The sequence below is a fragment of the Periophthalmus magnuspinnatus genome, chromosome 18 (assembly GCF_009829125.3).
Source record: "Periophthalmus magnuspinnatus isolate fPerMag1 chromosome 18, fPerMag1.2.pri, whole genome shotgun sequence".
Taxonomy (NCBI): Eukaryota; Metazoa; Chordata; class Actinopteri; order Gobiiformes; family Gobiidae; genus Periophthalmus; species Periophthalmus magnuspinnatus.
In genome coordinates, this window is record NC_047143.1 from 8677179 (window position 1) to 8697275 (window position 20097).

At 39.6% G+C, this 20097-nt stretch overlaps 3 protein-coding genes across 3 annotated transcripts in view; 2 read left to right on the top strand and 1 right to left on the bottom strand.

Annotated features, from left to right (window-relative positions):
* The first annotated feature begins 306 nt into the window (after positions 1-306).
* LOC117386395 (thialysine N-epsilon-acetyltransferase-like) lies at positions 307-3942 on the top strand. The gene is made up of 6 exons (XM_033983753.2): positions 307-457; positions 631-682; positions 829-912; positions 1905-2006; positions 2136-2176; positions 2395-3942. The coding sequence occupies exons 1-6, from the start codon at positions 395-397 to the stop codon at positions 2560-2562; spliced, it is 510 nt and encodes a 169-aa protein (XP_033839644.1). The 5' UTR covers positions 307-394; the 3' UTR covers positions 2563-3942.
* Positions 3943-4273: 331 nt separating this feature from the next.
* Positions 4274-11208, top strand: tnfsf12 (TNF superfamily member 12). Its single transcript, XM_033983752.2, has 6 exons — positions 4274-5116; positions 6879-6960; positions 8806-8862; positions 9012-9035; positions 9104-9231; positions 10343-11208. The coding sequence occupies exons 1-6, from the start codon at positions 4943-4945 to the stop codon at positions 10616-10618; spliced, it is 741 nt and encodes a 246-aa protein (XP_033839643.1). The 5' UTR covers positions 4274-4942; the 3' UTR covers positions 10619-11208.
* Positions 11209-13874: 2666 nt separating this feature from the next.
* The window catches only part of chd3 (chromodomain helicase DNA binding protein 3), a 41162-nt gene continuing 34939 nt past the window's right edge, over positions 13875-20097 (bottom strand). Inside the window, exon 40 of the mRNA XM_055228810.1 lies at positions 13875-15607. Within this exon, the coding sequence (XP_055084785.1) occupies positions 15504-15607 (104 nt within the window). The 3' untranslated portion in view covers positions 13875-15503. The remainder of the gene's footprint in view (positions 15608-20097) is intronic.

Consider the following 20097-nt stretch of genomic DNA (forward strand, 5'->3'; position numbering starts at 1 on the left):
GAAAACGGCTGTACGGTCTGAGGGATTCCTGTTTATGCTGAATGCTTAGCCTACTTTTTTTTTTTTTTTTGATTAGCTGCAGGAGGTCTATTGGCCGAAATGTGACTTATAAGCTATTCAACTAACGAATAACCGATGTATAGCCTAGTTGGAACGCCCAGATGTATTCAAACTGCAGTAGAGGCCTTTTCATTCTCAAGATAGTAGGCTATCGTGTCAGACTTCAGTGCCAGTATTACTTTTGGTCTCCACGTCACTTTACGCACCAGCCTCGAGCACGTTTCTCGTCGTTTCCGGTCCGCGTCCTTTGTCAACATCATCCGCGCCTTACGTCCGCGAGCACTGCAACCTCGCCACCCCCACATCACATCACCGGATCACCGCATTTAGCGACATGGAGTTCACCATCCGCGCCGCCAACGTGGACGACTGCAAGGACATCGCGCGCATGATCACGGTCAGTCAGAGGACGAAACATTTGGTTAAGTCTCCCTTTACGTCATCTTCATGCCTAGTGCCCTCCCTCGTGTATTGATTATTGTAACATGTTGGGAATTGTTTTCCAATAGGGCTTGTTAATCTAATGTCCTTATAATCTAATTAGGCTAATGAGTAATGTCTGTCTTACAGGAATTGGCAGAATATGAGAAAGCCATAGACCAAGTAAGAATCACACAAAGAGGTATGAAGAAGTCACATTACAAATATGTATGTACTGTTTGATCATATCTATTATAGATGTAAACTACAGATACAGGTACAAATACAGATTATTGTTACATTGCTGTGTGAGTACTGAAATCTAACCATAATAAAACATTTTCCCAGATTTGGAGCAGGATGGTTTCTCAAAAAACCCATTCTTCCATGGGATCATTGCTGAAGTGCCAGAACCACACAAAACCAAAGAAGGTGAGAAAAAATATGTGCAAATGTTCTTCTTCAAATTGGTTAAAATTGGTTAATAGATGTGTAAGATTTCACGCTACTTTTTGTTGTATCTATATGGTATCTTGAAAGGGTCTACAGCATTTGATTTCCGTTGTATAAGTGTGACCCTCTTCTTGCACATCTCTTACATAACACTTTTCCATATGCCACTTAACTTTTCCCTTTTTCCATTGCCCACCCATTCAGCTACATTCTGTGGTGAACTTATTCTTCTGAAGCAATGCAATACAGTGCAGTTGTCCACGCATTTATAAAAGCAGTGATAAATGCTATAGGGTATAAACTACTGAAAATCAGATACGAATCTCCACTAAAACTATTATCAAATCTAGAAACTCATTTGAGCATGTATCAGTACTAAAAAAGACACATTCACTGGACAGAAACAAACATTTCCTGGATAGCTTTAGAATGATCTTGAGCTGTATCAGAACAAGTATAAGACCACATAGACGAGTATATCCCAGTGAACCTACCTGGATGACTGAGGGATTACACAGATATAAGGCCACATGGTAATATAAAAGAAAATACTATGACTTAATGCTGAAAATGACATTCTGTTATCTAAAGAAAGTGTGTTTTTGACTATGATTGTGGCATCAGAATCTGTATAGAGTATCACGTCTGTTCCTTTGTAAAATTTTAACATTGTGAGAACACTACAATGCTAATAGTATCATCTAATTTTAGAGAGGTAGTTACAGTATGTAAATCCATTAAGTAGTAATAATCAGATTGATTGACTGTGTGGATGAGGTGAATAATAGAAGGTATTGTTAGATCTAGGATGTTCTCCCTGTGTCTGGATGGGTTTCCTCTGGTTTCCCCGATTTCCTCCTACATTTCAGGGTTAATGTTAATGTTATGAAAAGATATGTGTAATGTAATCTGAATGTGACTGATTTAATATCTGCCAGCCGTTCTGAACTGTGTGTTTCTTGTCATTTCAGGCCATGCAAAGGTGGGCTATGCACTTTATTACTTCTCCTACTGCTCATACAGAGGCAGGGCTGTTTTTATGGAAGACTTATATGTGATGCCTGAATTTAGAGGTACAGTGTTTTTTTTAAAATTTATGTTATACATGGCAAATATTTATATAGACCAATATTATAAGCTATTTGCCCAAATCTGTTGATACGCTTGATCACAAAATGTACTATGTTCCTTGTATGATTTAGGGAAGGGTATTGGCAAGGCACTAATGAGCAAAGTTGCACAGGTCAGTGAATAATTGTTTTTTTATCAGTCGTATCCATTTTCACACAAGTTAGACTTTTAATTGCCATCCTTCATAAACAGAACTACCAATTTTATTATCAGGGCAATATTGTCACACATGGTTTTATGACAGGGAATATATTTCAAAATGTACAGAAAAATGGCCCTTTTATGAGACACTTGTTCTAATTATTTTGTATTGTCTTTTGGGTCCTACAGCTTGGTTTAGCAGCAGGCTGCCAGCAGCTAAACTTCACAGTTCTGGACTGGAACAAGTCATCTCTGGACTTTTACTTGAATCAGGGGTGCACTGACACTACAGCAGAGATGGGATACCACTACATGTGCTGTAAGGGAGAGGCCTTGGAGCACCTTGCCCAGCCATAGCCCAGTCATAAACCATCTTTCGGGATCCAGGTTTATTCAAACAGCACAGGGAAACGGCTCTATCTAGTGGTCAGCTGTAAAATGACAAGGGCAACATACAAACGGTGTATTTACATGGCCATTACACATTAGGTAACTAGAATAATATGATAATCCAGTAATAAGATCTGGTTATTGCTGTGTTTACATGCACATCACCAAAACACCTGCAGAATTAGGTGATCTCAGTATGAAAGATTTTAATGCCACAAAAATGCAACACTAAAGATTTCAAGCAATAATTTGCTCATAAAAATCATGTTTACTAAACAAACTTCACCTTTGTTATTATATGCATCGAGCCAATCACTAAGGGTGTGGACTGGGTACAAAACTGGGTAGCTGGTTGACTCAATGCCATGCACTTACTATAAATTTGAATAAGACTGTGAAGAAGTGAGTTTGTTTTAGCAATATTTATAACATACTTTTACTCATGTGGTTATGTTAGCACAACTATAAATATATAAATGTGACATAATGCACAAATCCTTGTTATGCAATAAGAGTTATAGACTGTTTATGGACAATATGTTTATTGTTGTTGTCTCACAATGCTGCATTTGCACTATTTCATTTATTGGTATAATATTACCATAGAGCACAGTGGAGTCATTTGGGTTCATTGGACTGAACTGAACGTAGAAGTCTTGGATAAGTCTCCTGTCTTTAAACCTGTCCCATTAAACTCAGAATGGCACAACCCCCAGCCACTGTTTTAAATCCAGTTTGATTTTTAAAAGAGATCTTTATGTATCATGTCCAAAAATGTAATGAAAACAGTCTGACTGTCTTTCCTCTCTCTCTAAACAATAGGAACCACTGAGACTGTTTGGGAATGCTGGAATTTGAGTGTTGTTTACCAAAACTAGGAATTGTTCTGTGTTATTTTTCCTCATTATGTTTGAACAAACCGACCTAGCTTTGGAAAACAAAATGTAATTGTCTGCCATGGCCTCTTCCAAAAGTCCACCGCATGCACATATTTATATTTGCCTTGTATGAAACTTCAGAAATCTGCATCTTAAGATTCCCACATGCATTCTTCAAGTGATTTCTAAATCCAAGTTTTTAGAGGTTGTGTGCCAGTTTGAACCCAAATATGGCTAAAAAGTCAGTTTGTTGAGCTTACCTTAGGACCTAACAATATTTCTCAATCTTAGTACTTTCAAGTCGATAGTGAGATGCTACTGTTAATACTTACAATATGTTTTTATGTCTTCAATATTGTACACTCAGGTATGTATTGTTTAAAACTGTGTAGACCAATACGCTTTGGTTGAGGCCAAAAGTTTGCTATGATATATGTTTTCAATTCAATAAAAGTCAGTTATATCTGGGCATTCATGCCTTGTGCTTGTTTTGAAGTGTGGAAGTTTGGATCTGTCAAAACAGCTAACACATCATACAGAATAGTAGGCTATATCTGTTTTATTTGTGAGATTTCTTTTCTCTCTTTTTGGGTAGTTTTAGATTGTAACTTAATTTCCTGCTTAATATATTCCGAGTTGCTCTTGTGGTTAGTACCAAATAAACATACAAAAGAAATGTGGCGATAGAACTGGACTTAACACAGAGGAATGAATAGGCTAGAATAGGCTACATGCCTACTATACATTTTCTTTAGCCTTTTCTTTCCTCTTGTTCAAAACAAAATGTCCTTGATCCATCAACCATTGCTCATAGCTTAGATTAAAAGTCACTGCTGAGTCCGTTTGATCCTCCAAAGCAATACCACAGGACATATTGTTTTGTCTACACAGGCGCCTCCGTGTGGTCACTGCAGGAGCTGTTATTCGCGTGGAGGGCACATATTTTGAGGCAAGAGCCCAGATGAAATTATGTGAGAAGCAGAGAACGCTCCGGCGCGCTTTGTCTGTTTTCTTGGGCTCACTTGGTTGAGTTTTACGGCGGATGCACGCGCTCACCACAGCATCACACCAGTCTGGTTCCGAGTGCGTGTGTGCGCGTTCTCAAGTGTGTTTAGTCTGTCTATTAGAGTGACCCCCCAGCGAGCTGTTAAAGGAAGAGCAGAGAGCTGAGTCAACGAATCGCGAGGAGAAGGATGCAACAGTTGCACCGTGCACTCCACGCGCGTCCTGTGCACTCCGTGGGGCAGAAGATGGTGGATTTGCATCGGACAATATAAGGAGCGCCGATTTTTATGTGACAAAGTTTGAGTTGATAAGGTGGTGAGTAGTCGGAGGTTGTGCGTCTCGCTCAAATGGACAGGCACAGACGTGAGTTGAGTGGACACGCTGTGCTTCTGCGGCTATGGGGATGAAGAAGGACTTTGGTTTGGTGTGCAGCGGCGAGTAGCGGCGCAGTCTGTGCAGCCAACATGCATCGGATCGTGCAGAGAAGACGGGTGCGCAAGCTGCGCCTCGTCTGGGCTTCTCTGGCGCTCGTGGCACTGTCCTTGGCCGCGTGCAGCGCGCTCTTCACGGCGTGGACCTGGCGTCAGACCCGAGACCTCTCTCAGTCGTTTAAAGTCCTGCAGGATCGGTTGGAGCAGGTTGGTACCAAAGATAAACAAAACAACTAAATAAGCACCTAGACAGACACCAAAGGACTTTAACTTTACTGCGAGTAAAGTGGTTGTTATGCAAGTCTTTAGTGGCTGTGGTTACGGGAATCTTCGCGTGGGGCCGGCAATATGGAAAAAATGCTATTCTACATTTAGGCAATGTCCCCTGCACGTACTGTTTTCCTGCTGGGCTCACCACTTTGCGCTTTTATGGCTCACCAATAACAGCAGTCAACTCGTGCAATGAGTGTTATTTTTGTGGTCACTGCTCACCCCGCCATGTTTAATTACTTTGGTGCCAGTTGTGTGCAGGCCTAGTTTTTATCTCAATTTACTGGAAAGCCTCAAATATTTGGCATGTGAGTGTGTTGTACCCAAATGACTGCGCTCCAGAGGCGCAGAGGAAGCTGGGAGAGAAATTTCGGCAAGTATTTCACGCTACATCATGCAACAGGTACCCTATAGACTTCTGACCATTAACACTCTCCACACTCAAAAAAGTTACAATAAGATATGCAACTTTTCATTTGAAACCAGGGCCAGTTTTAGGTTTGTGGGGGCCATGTGAAAAATCTGGTTTGGGGCCCGTTAACAATGGAGTGATTTATTTATGGCCGAGAGTGATCTATGTGCTGCCCAAAATCTGGTAAAGCTCAGGAGAGAATAAAATCAGAGGCAGAGTTCAGTGATGTAGTAGACATTTAAGCTTTTATTGTGAAACACCCTAGACATCACAGCACAGTCTTCTTTGGTACCACGAAATGGGCTACCAGTAGGGGGAGTAGTGAGCGGCCGTGATATCAAATATTATGTTGACGCTGACAGTATCCAACTGTGGGGATGCCTGGTTGATGGTTTTACTTATAAACAACTTTTCTGTGGGTCACACCATGTACAGTGCCCCTTGTACATCACTGCCTACTTCAAATGTTTACTAAAGTTACATATAAGGTAGATATTTCATGTTCAGTATTTATATAGCTGCATATTTGCTACAAACTCTCTGCAATGGAATGGGATAAAATAGAGCAACCTTTGGCAACAAGACAATCTTTGGGATTTAGAGAAATGTCCACTAGGCAGAGCTTCTTTTTAATGTCATAAGCACATACTGAGCCTTCAAAGTTGCATCACAAATGTAATTATTTAGCCAAGGCAGCCAAAGACCTGATGGAAATTCCTCTGGAGTATTTACAAAGCCGAGTTGCTGTGGAGTTGGAATTAGACGACAGGTTGGCGGCTGTACTGTTGACAGACCTGCACACACATGTGCACTAACGCTCTAAACCTGGAGTGTTGATGCTGGACTCTTTCCCAAGGGGTCCACTCTCTGTCCATTTGACCCAGAGCCAAGCCCTGATCAGAGCAGTCAGTCTCAAGACTATACTTGCTGCTTCCACAGCACAGTAGCAGTATATTCACTTCTCTTCTTACTTCACTCGGGTTTCCTTCGGTCATCCGATGGGCCCCAGGCCAAGCAGCCTATATCGTTGCTGGCTTGACAAAATCCATTTCTTGGTAAAGTAAGAAGTGAGGAATTTCAATGGCTGAAAGCATTAGGTGTTGCAACGTCTCTCCTGAGGAAGTGCTATTCTGGAGCTGAACTGCAGTCGGGGCAGGAGAGTGGAAAAGCTGTTGATGTGACTGGCTGGAAGAGGCCGTCTGGCTGTGTGGGAGCAGTGCCAGCTCAAAGTCATAATAAACCCATCGCACATTTGTTAATAGTGAACGTTTCTCTGTCTTTCAACAGGTTAATACACAGAGGAAGGCCATCGTTCAACTCATTTTGGAGAAGAGAGAGCTGCTGGTCGGCCAGAGAGTCAAGAGAGACGGTATTGCATTTCTGTCCCACATGCACTGACCAATCGCGTGTGCTGTGCAGCCCACATCAGCAGACACAATACTTATGCGTGCGGTTGTGCTTTTGAGGGAAGAACGTTTAACGCAAACGCTGCCCAGTGTTGGTCCACATGCTGCTATGGTCAGCTCCAGCAGCCCACAAGCACTGCCCGCTGCTAAAAGTCGACACAGGAAAAAGTAGGCAGAGGAATGGCTGTTACAGAAATTACAGGGCTGACCAGAATGGCCTCAGGAACAAAACAAAACAAAAAAACAGCTGGTGCATTGAGGCTTTGTTGCACACTTTAAAACAAAGACATTGATTTCTTCTCACCATAGGCACTCATCTGGCATAGCAAGGATTTGTTATGAAAGATATTTGATGACCTATCATTGTAGTATATTTATATCAGCTGCTGACATCATGGTGCGATGTGGTTTGTCCAAAAGTGACCTCTCACAGTCAGGACTGCTTACGTTTCTGTATTGCTTTGAGTATTAATGTTTGAGAAGACAACTTTGACTACTTTATTTTACACACATTTACACACACACACACAAAAACTAAAATTATTAGTTAACATCCAGTAGTGCAACATGCAAATAAAAAAAAAGAACTTTGCACTGGATCCTCAGTGAAGTACTACTACTAGCCATAACTGCATATATAATATGGACATAATAGTAATGCAATACACAAAGCAATGTGACTCTTGTTTTACTTTTTCAAAGTGACTATCAATAGTGAAATAAAATGTTTCCCTTGAATGGTTAGCCTATCCAGAGCTGACAAAAGGATTTATTAGGAGTGTATGTGTATTGACATCTTGCAGGTATTTCAGCAGTAAGTGATAGCTGAGCTAGTCTTCCAAAATGCATTAAGCAGCCCGCGGCTATCAGTGGAAAGAGAGTGCTTTTTCCAGTGAGTGGAAAGTTGACCGCTAGTGCAGGACACTGCTGTTATGTTCTCCTGATGACTGACAGCGTGATTCAGGAAAGCCTGGCTGGCCTGGGGGCTTTAGCTCGCCCAGAGCAGAGCCTGAGCCCGGGGTCACCCACCTGTGAGTTATTTTAGCAGGGGTTTAATATTCCTACAACTGTGGAGGCCCGCGGTCTCCAAACAGAAAGTATGTATTTCACAGTTCATACATACAGTGTTTGGGTTATATTTGTCTTTTAATGACTCCCCTGAGGCCTGAATGTATGGCTAAAATAAACCATGGTGGGTAACAGGAGTACACATTTTCCAGCGCAGCTCTTTTTGAGGTCTTTATTTATTGTAGTTTGCTTCACTCTTGTCCTAATCGACTCTTGGCTGGGCCAAAGACCTCTTGTTTCCGGCACTTCATTTTTCTCATTCTGTGGTAGTTTTTGCTTTGCTGCTTACCCTAAGTCATTTGTATCAGCCTATTAGTAAATAAGGATCACATTAAAGACCAAAACATCTAACATCCCACTTAGTAGTTGTTTTGTCTGGTGACAGTCTTGTCTTCTGTCTTTTTTCTCTTTGCTCTCTCCATCCTCTCCCACTTCCTCTGCGATCTGTATTTTCTACATGACGGCAACCAGCTGGCACTAAGATTAGCCCCCACAGGAAAAAGAGAGGCACACGCGTTTGGACTGAAAATAACATTTTGAGGAAATATATTAAAGCACGTGAAAGGAAATCCGTGCCCGTCTGCAAACCGCATTAAGGAGCAGCCAGGTTCAGTTGTAATGGCTGCAAATGAACGCAGCATGTTATTAGACAGATACAGATGGGAGTGATTGTTTTATCAAAAAACCACAGACATATTTTCATAGCCTTCATTCAAAGTCTCTTTTCTTGCCTTCTGTAGGGGGAATGCAGCGCGGGAGGAGTGGGAATGGAAAAAAAGCTGCGTCTCATTTTGAAAGTAAGTGGCTTGGCAGATTGCTTACGGTGGTCTCGAGTAGCATCTGCTGAAGTGGTTTCAATCATATAGCCTTATACAATTGCACTAATAAAATCTTAATTGACTTTCCTTTTTCTTTCTTTTTAAATGGCTTTTCATCGTCCCATCAGTAACCAAAGTGTCCTCTCAGCAAGGTAAGGCCTGTAGACCATATATGAATACTTGTATGTGTATTATAATAACAGTGGCCTTTGTATGGCAGTGGGAGATGGTGGAGTCATTAAAGGCTGGGAGGAAAGGACACTGAATATGACCAAAGCAGTGAGGTACAACAAGGACTTAGGCACCTTCACTGTGGAGAAAGCAGGCGTCTACTTCCTGTTCTGCCAGGTATGTCTCAGGAAGTCAGAGGAAGTTATAAGAGTAACTGAAAGTAACATCATATTTATAAATAAATAAATATAATGTAGAGGTATTGTAATGATAAGGTCAAAACAATACATAATAATAAAAAAATAAAAATCTGAAAGCGTGCAGCACAAAACACATACTGAAATCTGAAATCATTTAAAAAAGTTACTGAAGTAAATGTACATGAGAACATGTAACTTACCCTTATGTGTATGAGAAGGGATACCAGACCCATTCACTTTCTGGAGGTAGATGGGTATAGCGGACCATTTGTCACATTGAGTATATAGTATTTGAAGAGTAGAGGAACTGTGATTTGGATTGTCTTATTCTTGGCTCTTCAGGGACGATTAATTCCACTACAATCAAGTAATTATTGTTCCTTTCCTCTACCTTACCCAAGAAAAAGGGAAAGTGTGTGGGAAGCAATTATGGAACTTGGTATAGTGCATTTCAAAAACATGATCAGGTTTCAGGGCATAATCTCAGGGAGTCGTCCCGCGTCTTGTCAGGTTGACATGAGGTCTGGACAAAGTCAGAAAAAAGCAAAGTTCTTGAGTAATGTAGCAGCATGATTTTGGTTAAAATTAGACATACTACTTAGAGCTGAACCAATAGGTCAGGCTGATAAATGTAATTTTCTGATAGTTAGCCATTAGCTGATAGTCTAACTTTGGTGGGGGGCTCATCTTCCATAGAAATGTCATTGCTTTGTCTGTAATGTTGCACAGTATGGCATTAATCTTATCTATCTTGCATTTATATATTTCCAGGTTTATATTTATTAAAATACATTGAAAAACATACTGACACCTCCACAGATCTGACCTGTAATTTGGCCTGGTGACCTGCTTGTACCCATGGAGATAGCTAAGTTTAATGCCTTCAGAAAAGTTACATAGTGCTCATTTAAAGGCAGTTTTTAAGACAGTTATTTGTCTGTACAGTGTCAAGGGCATAAACCAGATGTTAGCTGTCATTATGTCCAATGACCTTCCCTACATTTATAGAAAAATAAAACATGAAAAACATTGTAAAGCCCTGGATCCAGAATCAATTTGTATTTGTGCTGTGGTGTCTGCTCAAACAGGTGCTGTTTAACGAGCAGGAGTCTCAGTATGTGAAGCTGGATGTGGTGACAGTGGGTCACAGGCCTCAGAAGCTGCAGTGCATGGAGGGCTATGGGACCACCCCTTCAGCCGGCCCACATAATTTCCACTTCCTGAAGCCGTGCCAGGTGTCCGGGCTGCTGCGACTGGACAGGGGCACGGAGCTGCAAGCCATCACGGGACCCTCCTTCAGACTGCACACAGTGGGCAACCCCTCCGCCTCTCCGCATGTCTTCAGCATCTTCAAAGTCAACTGACACTAGAGTTCACTGAAGGAAAAAAAGTTGTGGGGAAACTTCTATTGTACAGCAGTGCCTTTTTTGTGGTCACAAATTTTTGGGCCGTCGCAAAATGCTGATGTTAATTTAAAAGGCAAGCCTGCCATTTGTGGAAGTTGTTCTGGACAGTTTCTGGACTGCGCACTGCTGCTTTGGAACTCAATATAGACTTTGGACAGGTACCAAGGCACAATGGACCAAATGCCTGGATGAATGTCTGAGGGAACAGATGTGATGGAAACTATTCTCTAGATAAGGCTTCATATGAAGGCAGAACTACATGGATTTTCAACTTAGTCTTAGTATTGTGGTCCATATTGTACTTACATTCTTTTCATGACAGAGAGTTCAGACAGTAAAGCTGTGCATGCACCTTCCACTTTGATTTTGTTGAGATAGTGCGCTCATGACACATCTCAGTCCAGACCCCTCTTTCTACTTTTGTGTTTGTTTTTTTTTACCAAATAGTTGGCACTCCTACAATGCAATATGTGTGTGTTTGTGTCCAATGCCTCTCTTTTATCTGAATCATATTTAAAGATACTCAAGAGCTGCTTTTATAACATGGATGTGAATTTGCTGTTTTGCCTGATGTTTAAAATGGGTTATGTGATATTTTATGGAAAACAACTTTTATTGAAAAAAAAACTTCTTTTGTAAAGAAGAACACTTGGTGTTGATTTAAAGGTACTTTATGTAAAATTTAGTTATTCAAAATGTCTTTTCATTATATTTGAACATTATATTTAGTAATCTTCTTATGGTTTTGCCTTTAGATTCCATGTCCCCCCAAGGCTACAGTAGGTACCTAATGGCTCTAGTACTGAGTGACTGTAAACCAAATCTGTACAGATTTCTCTTTTACATAATATAAAGGGACACTATTTTGAACACCTATTAAACATCAAACATAAGCAGAGTAACCACTTTTAACAATGTTTTGTCATCAAAGGCCTTACATAAACATACGCATATTGTCATTGATACATTTGTGAAACTATAGATTGACCTTGGGTGTTACACATTCAGAGTCATTAAGGTCAACACTGTCTGGGACAAAAGTGTTGCACTTCATTACTCACTGTGAGTCTCTACTGGTGTTTGGCTTTGCATTCCCACACAAAGATTGATTTGACTTTTAATTTGTCCTTAATATGCTGTAGCTGCTTTCTGTCATAATCCTACAACACAAACAGTGTGTATTTTGAGCAAAGGGCCGAAGCACTCCCACTCTTGTTTATAAGTAGTTTTGTGGACAGACCACAATGGTTTCTCCTGAGCACTTTACTGCAGTGAAAGGAGTTTTTTAATTAGAGCCAAACTTGAGCCTTTTGAATGGAAAATCTTGGGTGTAGACATTGATTTCCTAATGTTTGCTTGTGTCTTGGTCACACAGCCGCGTGCCCTATTTCTCCATCAGCACAGAGCAGACCGCAGTGTGTCCCGCTCACTGGCAGCTGGCTACATTTTCACTTCCTGAATTTAACCCTGAAGCACATAGCTCAAAGTCTTTGAGGAAAAAAACATGGCTCCCTTCTCCTCAGCCACTCACACTTCTGCTCCTATTTCTATTTGAAATGAAATGTCAAAGTTTATTGCATTTTGTAAAGTCTGTGTAAAAATGTTTTTGTATAATGGTGTACGTAAAGTCAGATTTCTTTTTTACTTTTTTAAAGCACATGTATAATAAACCAGTTGTTCTTACCTGTATGTATTATTGTCAATTTACCTGCAGTGAGGGTTAATGAACAGAACAGAAAGCATTGTTTAAAATGGCCACAGATGGCATGGTTTCAGTTTTAATATTTATCTCTATTTAAATAACTACAACCAACACTTCTGTATTAAAACATAGCTTGCCCTTTTGTCTGTAGACCATCTTTATGATTGCTAAAGAAACAAAATAAACAATGACACAGATCCAAATCATTGAAATATGGGATGAAGGCATTGACTTACAGTAATCTTCACAGCCTCTGACCATGACAGGAATCAGTTCCTGTAGTGATGGCAACAGACAGGCAAGATCTGTGGTTCTCAAACTTTGATACTTGTTCTGGTTGTACAGTGCAATTTCCCAATAGTTATAATGTTAACTTAATTTAGAGCAAATTTTATCCACATTCCACTTCCTTTGGTTTAGTCCTTGTTTGGAACTTCTGTAGCAATGCTGTAGTTCTAATTTAGACCTGGTTCAGTCCTGTTATAGATTCAGTTTAGATGTGGTGGTACTCGGAAGACTAAATATATTTTTTTATGTGGTACTTGGTGTGAAATGTTGAAGAGAACCACTAAGATAAACAGTGTTTTGTTTGAAAGCTTTCTCCAAAACAATGGAATTTGATAAAGCAAATTGGGATTTAGTTTGGGATTTGCAAAATAAAAAACAGATAAATAAATAATAATAATAATTATAATGCTTTTAATCCAGTAGCTGTACAAGAAAAAGAAACAACAAGAATGTGTTGTTCATTGTCATAGCTTGGGTTTTAAGTGTTTTATCATTCATCAACAGTTTGAAGAAAGCTCACAAAAATGATTCCCTTCCTTCATGAACAGTTAGTGTTCTCTGCACATGATACCACCTCCCTGATCTGCAGTTACTAATCAGTTTAGTGTGGAGCAGAGCTTAATGTGAGTGCTGACATCTGGTCTCAAGTGCCACCAACTGTCAGCTACAAAATGTGAAACATTTGCCATCAACTTGCATAGTTATTCAGCCCCCTTTTAAACTACATAGTTTAAGAGGTTAGTCTACCTGAATTATAGTACAGAGTTCTAGATGTGCTGAAAATGCTAATAATTTCCTGTCACCACATGTGTCAAACCCTATGTCATTGTACGGTTGCACCAAAACAGACAATTATTTTTCAGGCACAGTTTAAACGACTTACATAGTTCATTGTAAACAAATGTTTGATTAACCTCAAAAGCCTTTATAGAGTTCAAATTGGAACATGTTTTAAGAGGGTGACACAAAGGAGATCTTCCAGACTTTGTTGCAAAGCTGTGGATAGAATAAAATATACCTTACATAATTAGTACTCTTCCCACACTGATGACAGATTATTCTGTGTACCTACCAGAGATCCCTTGGTACAAAAACACAATATACAATACAAACAGTTTTGAACAAGTACAAAACTACTGCTGTGAGTGCTGTTAGTTTAACATAAGTAGATGTTTTTGCAGTGCAGGCTACAGTGAACTGAAAAGAAGTGACAAAGCCTCTGAGTTGATTCATTCAGTTTTATTAAAAACCAAAAAAGGAAAAGAAAATAAAAGATGCGTCATTATTGACATGTTTTCACTGTCACTCATCGTTTGATCACTACATACACAGTGACACAAGATACCCAGAAATGAACACAAAATCCTGCCCAGACGACAAGGAGAAACATGGAGAAAAAGAACTAAGTGCTTTCGTTTTAGCGACGCAACATTTTAGCTCGGGGGTTGCAACAACCTCGGAAATTGGACTGAATTTCCTGGTTAGAACCGTGCAAAACGCATGGGAATGGGAACAACTCTTCGACACTTTTAGTTAAATTAAATGAAACTACACTAGGATTTACAATTGACATCAGGTTCATAAATTAATTTGATGACTTACATTTCCAGCTATGATTATTAAGGCGCTTTTTAATGATAACTGTATAAAATGGATTTCCAGCCTAGGATTTTTAAGTATAATACTTGAAATTCAATAAGATACATTTTTATTTGCTTATAGTAGCCTTTAGGGTTACATAGTTTCATACATGTTATTTGCAAGCCCCAAATCTAAAATGTAAGCAAAAAAAATGTGTAATATCCACTTCTGAAGTTACAGGCCAACTTCTTCGTTCTCTTGGAGTTATAGAACAAACATGGCAAATTTAAGTGCATCCTGTTGCACACATTGTTACAAAAAATGTCTCTTTTGGTAGAAGCTCTTTCTCAAATAGTAGCAACAAGAATAAAACAGCAACATCGACGACAACAATATTCAGAACTGTGTAGAGTAAAAACACAAGAGATAATCACAAATGCTTAAATATGCAAAGTATATCACAGGATTGGTAGAAAGTAATAGAAATTTGGAAAACATAGCATTGAGGAGTGTAGAAGGGTAGGTCTGATAACACTGGCTTACTTATGAAAGGTTATAAACATTCATAGGAGATATTTTCTGAAAAATAGCATTGTTGAGGCTTGGCACGTTTGCCATGTAGCCCCAGAGATACCTCATAGCTCTGTACAAGGATGAAATTCAAAATGGCAAAGAGTGGAGTGTTGCGGGACGGCAGCAGGAAATCCAAAATTATTACACCTTGCGTTGCTTATCTATAAGTACCGTTGAAAAAATGCAAAAAGGAGGCGCTGTGCTCAAATACTCCCAAGACTGAGTAAAAGCATCTCAGAAAAAATAGACAGTATTAAAACAATTGTAGGCACAGCTGTTATTTTTATGATTATTTTACTTTATATTGTGTTTAGAGCATGCTTTGAGGGATGGAGAGATTATCATGCAGTTTCCTGTTGAGTTGTAAGGAAAGATGTTTCCAAGTAGGCGAGGTTAGTAAATAGCATCTCTAGAGGAGCGCCAAGCCCGTTTTGGAGGCCTTGGTCATCATGAGGAGTCTTGGTTTGAGGCAGAGATAGTTACAAGAATCTGATGGACTGTATGCGCGGACAGTAAGTGCACATGTGCGTGGGAATACTGCGTTTCATGAAGGAGTACCAGTTAGTGCTAAAAAAAATAATAACAATTGTTTCCCAAATCTACAGCTCTGTAAAAGTGTCGGCTATAGGAGCTAGTACAATCAAAAACAAGGTACGCCTTCGGTCAGTCAATGGGTTAAACACTGTGTGGGGGCGGGGTTTAGTCGTCGATACAGATGACTTCTCCGCTGCGCTGCTCCCGTCGGTTGATGAGAAGTTCGGCCTCGCGTTCCTTCTTCACAGACATGGGAGGCCCGTTCAACACTGTGGGATGACAAATAAACACCAGATTTAAGTTCAGCCAGTCCAACTCTCTGCTTCCACTTTACAGACAGGGAAGAACGCCGTATGCTCTATAAAATGAGTGCAGTACAGTGATACATCTGTCCACTGACTCTTCATATGTTTGCATCCAGATCCAGTTTCCAAATGTTGAAACGAAAGTGTTGTCATTATAATACAGCGTAACAGGCATAGCAGTGAGATGTTGGGTCACAGTAAAATAAATAAATAAATTTGGCACCACTGTAAGGAGCACTAACAGTATAGACATTCAAACACTGGCAATTCATAATGAGGCTAACAATGTGATTGGGATTTAGAATCTACTTGAATACATAAATCTGTATACCACAGTTTGAGGAACACTGTTGTGAAAACCAGATGACTTCAAATGTGCACCCATTTTTCGAGTTCAATTCATTTTGGCCTTACACTATTGACAACAGTAAATCATTTCTTAAAAGCATAATCAGTTAATTTGCAGTAGACAGTACAGAAAGTGACAATGGGACTGTAGATTTAATATAAGTGTGTTTTGGTTTCATTTCTCAAACAGCTAGAAGCAAATCAGAGGTGGGTTAAGAGAGAATCTACACTGTCAAACTGAAACATATTAGATCAAGATGTGGCCCACAATAAACAGGATTGACAGTTTTGGTCTAATCCTCTTTGATCCATTGAGACCACTAGGATCAAACAAGCTTTGAGGTGGCCATCTTTGGTTTTTGGCTCACAGCTTTGGCAATAAGAGGTAAAGACAAGCTTTTGAGATTGTTGGACTAGAGCTGATTGATTACCCAAAAGAAAAAATGTCAACTGTCAAAAGTGAAACTAGAGGAAGCATAGATATACTTGTATATACTTGTTTATGGGGCGTAACAAGCAACATTCAGAAGAGAATTGAACTGTTTATCAATAACACATTTTTTTGTAATTTATTGTAGTAAAATTTTCATCACACAATTGGTTAATGCAACAGGCCTATATCAAAAGAACTGTTTGGGATGGTTGGCTTTGGCCAGCACAGCACAAAGTCCTTCTATAGTGTCAAATATTTCAACAACTTCAACAGTGTAATTTAATGCATTGTTTAACATCAACATATAGCGTGGTATAATGTTTTCTGATCTTATCATGAACATCTGATGACAAGGCTTGACTATTTAAGGAAACTGTACAGACAGAACAAAAATATTTGAGAATAATAAATAAAGAAATACTATCACATAAGTCTTCCATTTCTGTTGCAAACTGCATATTTTGGAATGGTATAGTAGAACTGATAAAAAATTGCCTAAAACATTATATCACTTGGTCTATCATTTGGTGAAAGACCTGACCCTATCTTGCAATTGTAAAGAATATCCTCCAACATTATTTTTTAAGAGATGAACACTGTTGTTGTACTTCCTGCTGCTGTTGTACTTCCACAGAGTCTAGAGACAGTTCTCATAAGATAAAGCAGTAAAATAATCGAATTAAAATTATGTTGTGTACATTTTAATCAGAAACCAGTCATACAGTATTTCATAATTACATACACTGTTATGTACATTAAATGCCATTTGTACTATTATCATAAACTGATAATAGTATACAGCACTACTTAAGATCCCTAGTGGGGCTGGCAGTTATCTCAAACCTTCAGTATAATTCAACTTATAATTTAACTTCTTGGTACAAGTCTGCAACAAGACAGTGAAGGATTGGATCTTCCCATGTCTGTGCAGTGTAGTGTGAAACTGCAGAGAGGAGTGGAGCGGGCCGGCTTCTTTTCAAAACAACGCCAAGAATAGACACTCAGCGTACTTCTCTCGGCAGTGCCACGGGAGAAAATAAACTGCCGTAACACCCCCGTGCCGATCAAAACGCACGATAAGAGCTGTGTTAAGCTGAAGACATCCACCACTGCCTGTGCGCACTTCCACAGCCAAGGGGGGAACGCTGTTGGGAAAACGTGTGGCACTGGTCCAGCGGAGGCCAGAACAGGGGTTGAAGAGGAGGGAGGTAGAGAGGTACAGGAGTGAGATAAAAGCCAAACAACCCAAGGTGGAAGAGCAGGCGATTTACATGAGGAGAGCTGGAGTTCACTGCAGACTAAAGGATTATAATATTGGATAATGTATGGAGTTTATCTAGCTACCATTTAAGCATTTGAATCAATCATTGTACATATTACTCAGACTTGCATTGAGGGTTAATGGGAAACACTGTAAACACTGTAAAAAATGGAATAAACAGCAGAACCAAGTTAGGATATTTCTGAGCTTCACTTTAAATAGCCTGCTTTGTCTCTAGGAGTCAATCTTATTACTGTTCTTGAACTCTTTTATTGCCTTTAAGATGAAATTAAATCCATCTGCCATTTCTGTTAGTCCATACTTCACAGTGATTGGTTAAATCCACCTGTCAGTCACAACATAACAGAGGCTGACCAACAGGGCATAGAACTGCATCAAGTAGAGAACCAAAACACGATTCACGTTTCATCTCAGCCTTATATGCCATATAGTTTAAACATATTTATTGGTGAATTTGGTCTCAGCACTCTCCCTTTCAATCAGGTCATTCATAGTGGCTAATCTAAAATAGCAGAGGCTGAATGCAAAGCTTTAGATTCTTCTATGGTCTCAACTATGTTCATAGGCATGTTCTGTCGCCTCCATGGAAACGTCATCTCAAAGACTCCAGACTAATTATGAACGTCTGGCTTGGCTGACGACCAGTGACATTTTATATGAACTGAAGCTTAAAATGCTGTCATCAGTTTTCAGTATCAGTCTCCGAACACGAGGCACTGGCCAGGCTCTAGAAGGCATTTGAGGTTAGAACAGAAGATTGTAAAACTCACTGGTGTTATGCCAGAAACAATAGAAAATTTTCTAATTTTACTCTAAGGATAAATATAGCATCTCATTGTGCTGAACAGTGAGGCTCTTCTAGTCTTTTAATACCAGTCCCTTGATCTCCTCACAGTTGTACAGGACTTTTTTGGGCTGTATTTATTTTATAGTCCCATTTCTATCTGGCAGTGCTTGTGCTTACAGTAACACTTTAATCCAGTAATTTACAGACACTCAGTAACACTCAGAGTTTGACAAAGCTAAAGTCTACAAAAGTCTATAACAGGAGGCAGAGTTGTTTTCTCTGCTGTAGGTCCAGCCCACGATCCGATAGAGCCCCACACTGCCATCTTGGCAGAAAATGCTGAATTTCTGCATTTACTGAGTAGCTTTGCGTGCGTGCGTCAATGCCAAAACCTTTCATCAGAAACAACCTTGTGAGTCTGAACTATCAACCACCAACTAAAAACAGCAAGGCTTCTATTTTCCAGTTAGACCATACAGTGTATTTAAAAATCTGTGTGAGAGAAATACTTAGGGAGCTTTCATCATGATAAAAAGTTGGTATAACATGACCTATTACACTAGGTGCAAATACTGCCTACTTAGCAAAGGTTAAAGATGAAGTACAGCAATACTGTACTTTAGAGGCAAGCTGCCTACATGTACTGTTTGACTTTTAGAACCTATAGCACAAGCAGTATTATATCTTGTTATATCTTCACATTATATTTGATGTAAACATTTATTCCCATAAAAATACAGTTGAAACCAGAAGTTTACATACACTATATAAAAAGGCAAATATGCTTTTTTCACTGTCTGACATGAAATCAGACAAAACTTTCCCTGTTTAGGTCAATAAGGATTAAAGAAATTATTTTCTAAATGCCAGAATGATGACAGAAGTATTTTTAAGACAATTTTTCATTACTTTCCTCAAAGTCAGAAGTTTGCATACTGTAAGGTATGGTTTATTGACAATATCTGAATTAATTAGAGACCCACCTGTGGATGCATCTGAAGGCACACCAGGAACATACTGCTTCTTTGTGTAACATCATGGGATTCAAAAGAAATCAGCTAAGATATCAGGAAGAGAATTGTGGACTTGCATAAGTCTGGTTCATCCTTGGGTGTAATTTCCAGATGACTGAAGGTGCCACGTTCATCTGTTCAAACCATTATATGCAAGTATAAACACCATGGGAATGGCCGCTGAGAAAGGAGACGGGTTCTGTGTCTCAGAGGTGACTGTGCTTTGGTCCGAAATGTGCGTATCAACCCAAGAACAAAAGCAAAAGATGTGATTGTGCAGATGCTAGCTGAAGCTGGTAAGAGTGTGTCATTATCCACAGTGAAACGAGTACTGTACATAGGCTGAAAGGCCACCCTGCCAGGTAGGAGCCATTGCTCCAAAAGAAACATAAAAAAAGCCAGATTACAGTTTGCAAATACACAGAGGGACAAAGATCTAAATTTTTGGAGACATGTCCTGTGAATAGGTGGATGGATGTCCTGAGGTCTGATGAACTGTTTGGCCATAATGAGCATTGCTATGTTTGGAGGAAAAAGGGGGCAACTTGCGAGCCTAACAACATCATTCCAACTGTGAAGTACAGGTGTAGC

Coding starts and splice junctions, on each gene's coding strand:
- LOC117386395 (XM_033983753.2), top strand. CDS start 395: ATGGAGTTCACCATCCGCGCCGCCAACGTGGACGACTGCAAGGACATC. Junction 458..630: donor ACATCGCGCGCATGATCACG/GTCAGTCAGAGG, acceptor TCTGTCTTACAG/GAATTGGCAGAATATGAGAA. Junction 683..828: donor AGTAAGAATCACACAAAGAG/GTATGAAGAAGT, acceptor ACATTTTCCCAG/ATTTGGAGCAGGATGGTTTC.
- tnfsf12 (XM_033983752.2), top strand. CDS start 4,943: ATGCATCGGATCGTGCAGAGAAGACGGGTGCGCAAGCTGCGCCTCGTC. Junction 5,117..6,878: donor TGCAGGATCGGTTGGAGCAG/GTTGGTACCAAA, acceptor GTCTTTCAACAG/GTTAATACACAGAGGAAGGC. Junction 9,232..10,342: donor TCTACTTCCTGTTCTGCCAG/GTATGTCTCAGG, acceptor CTGCTCAAACAG/GTGCTGTTTAACGAGCAGGA.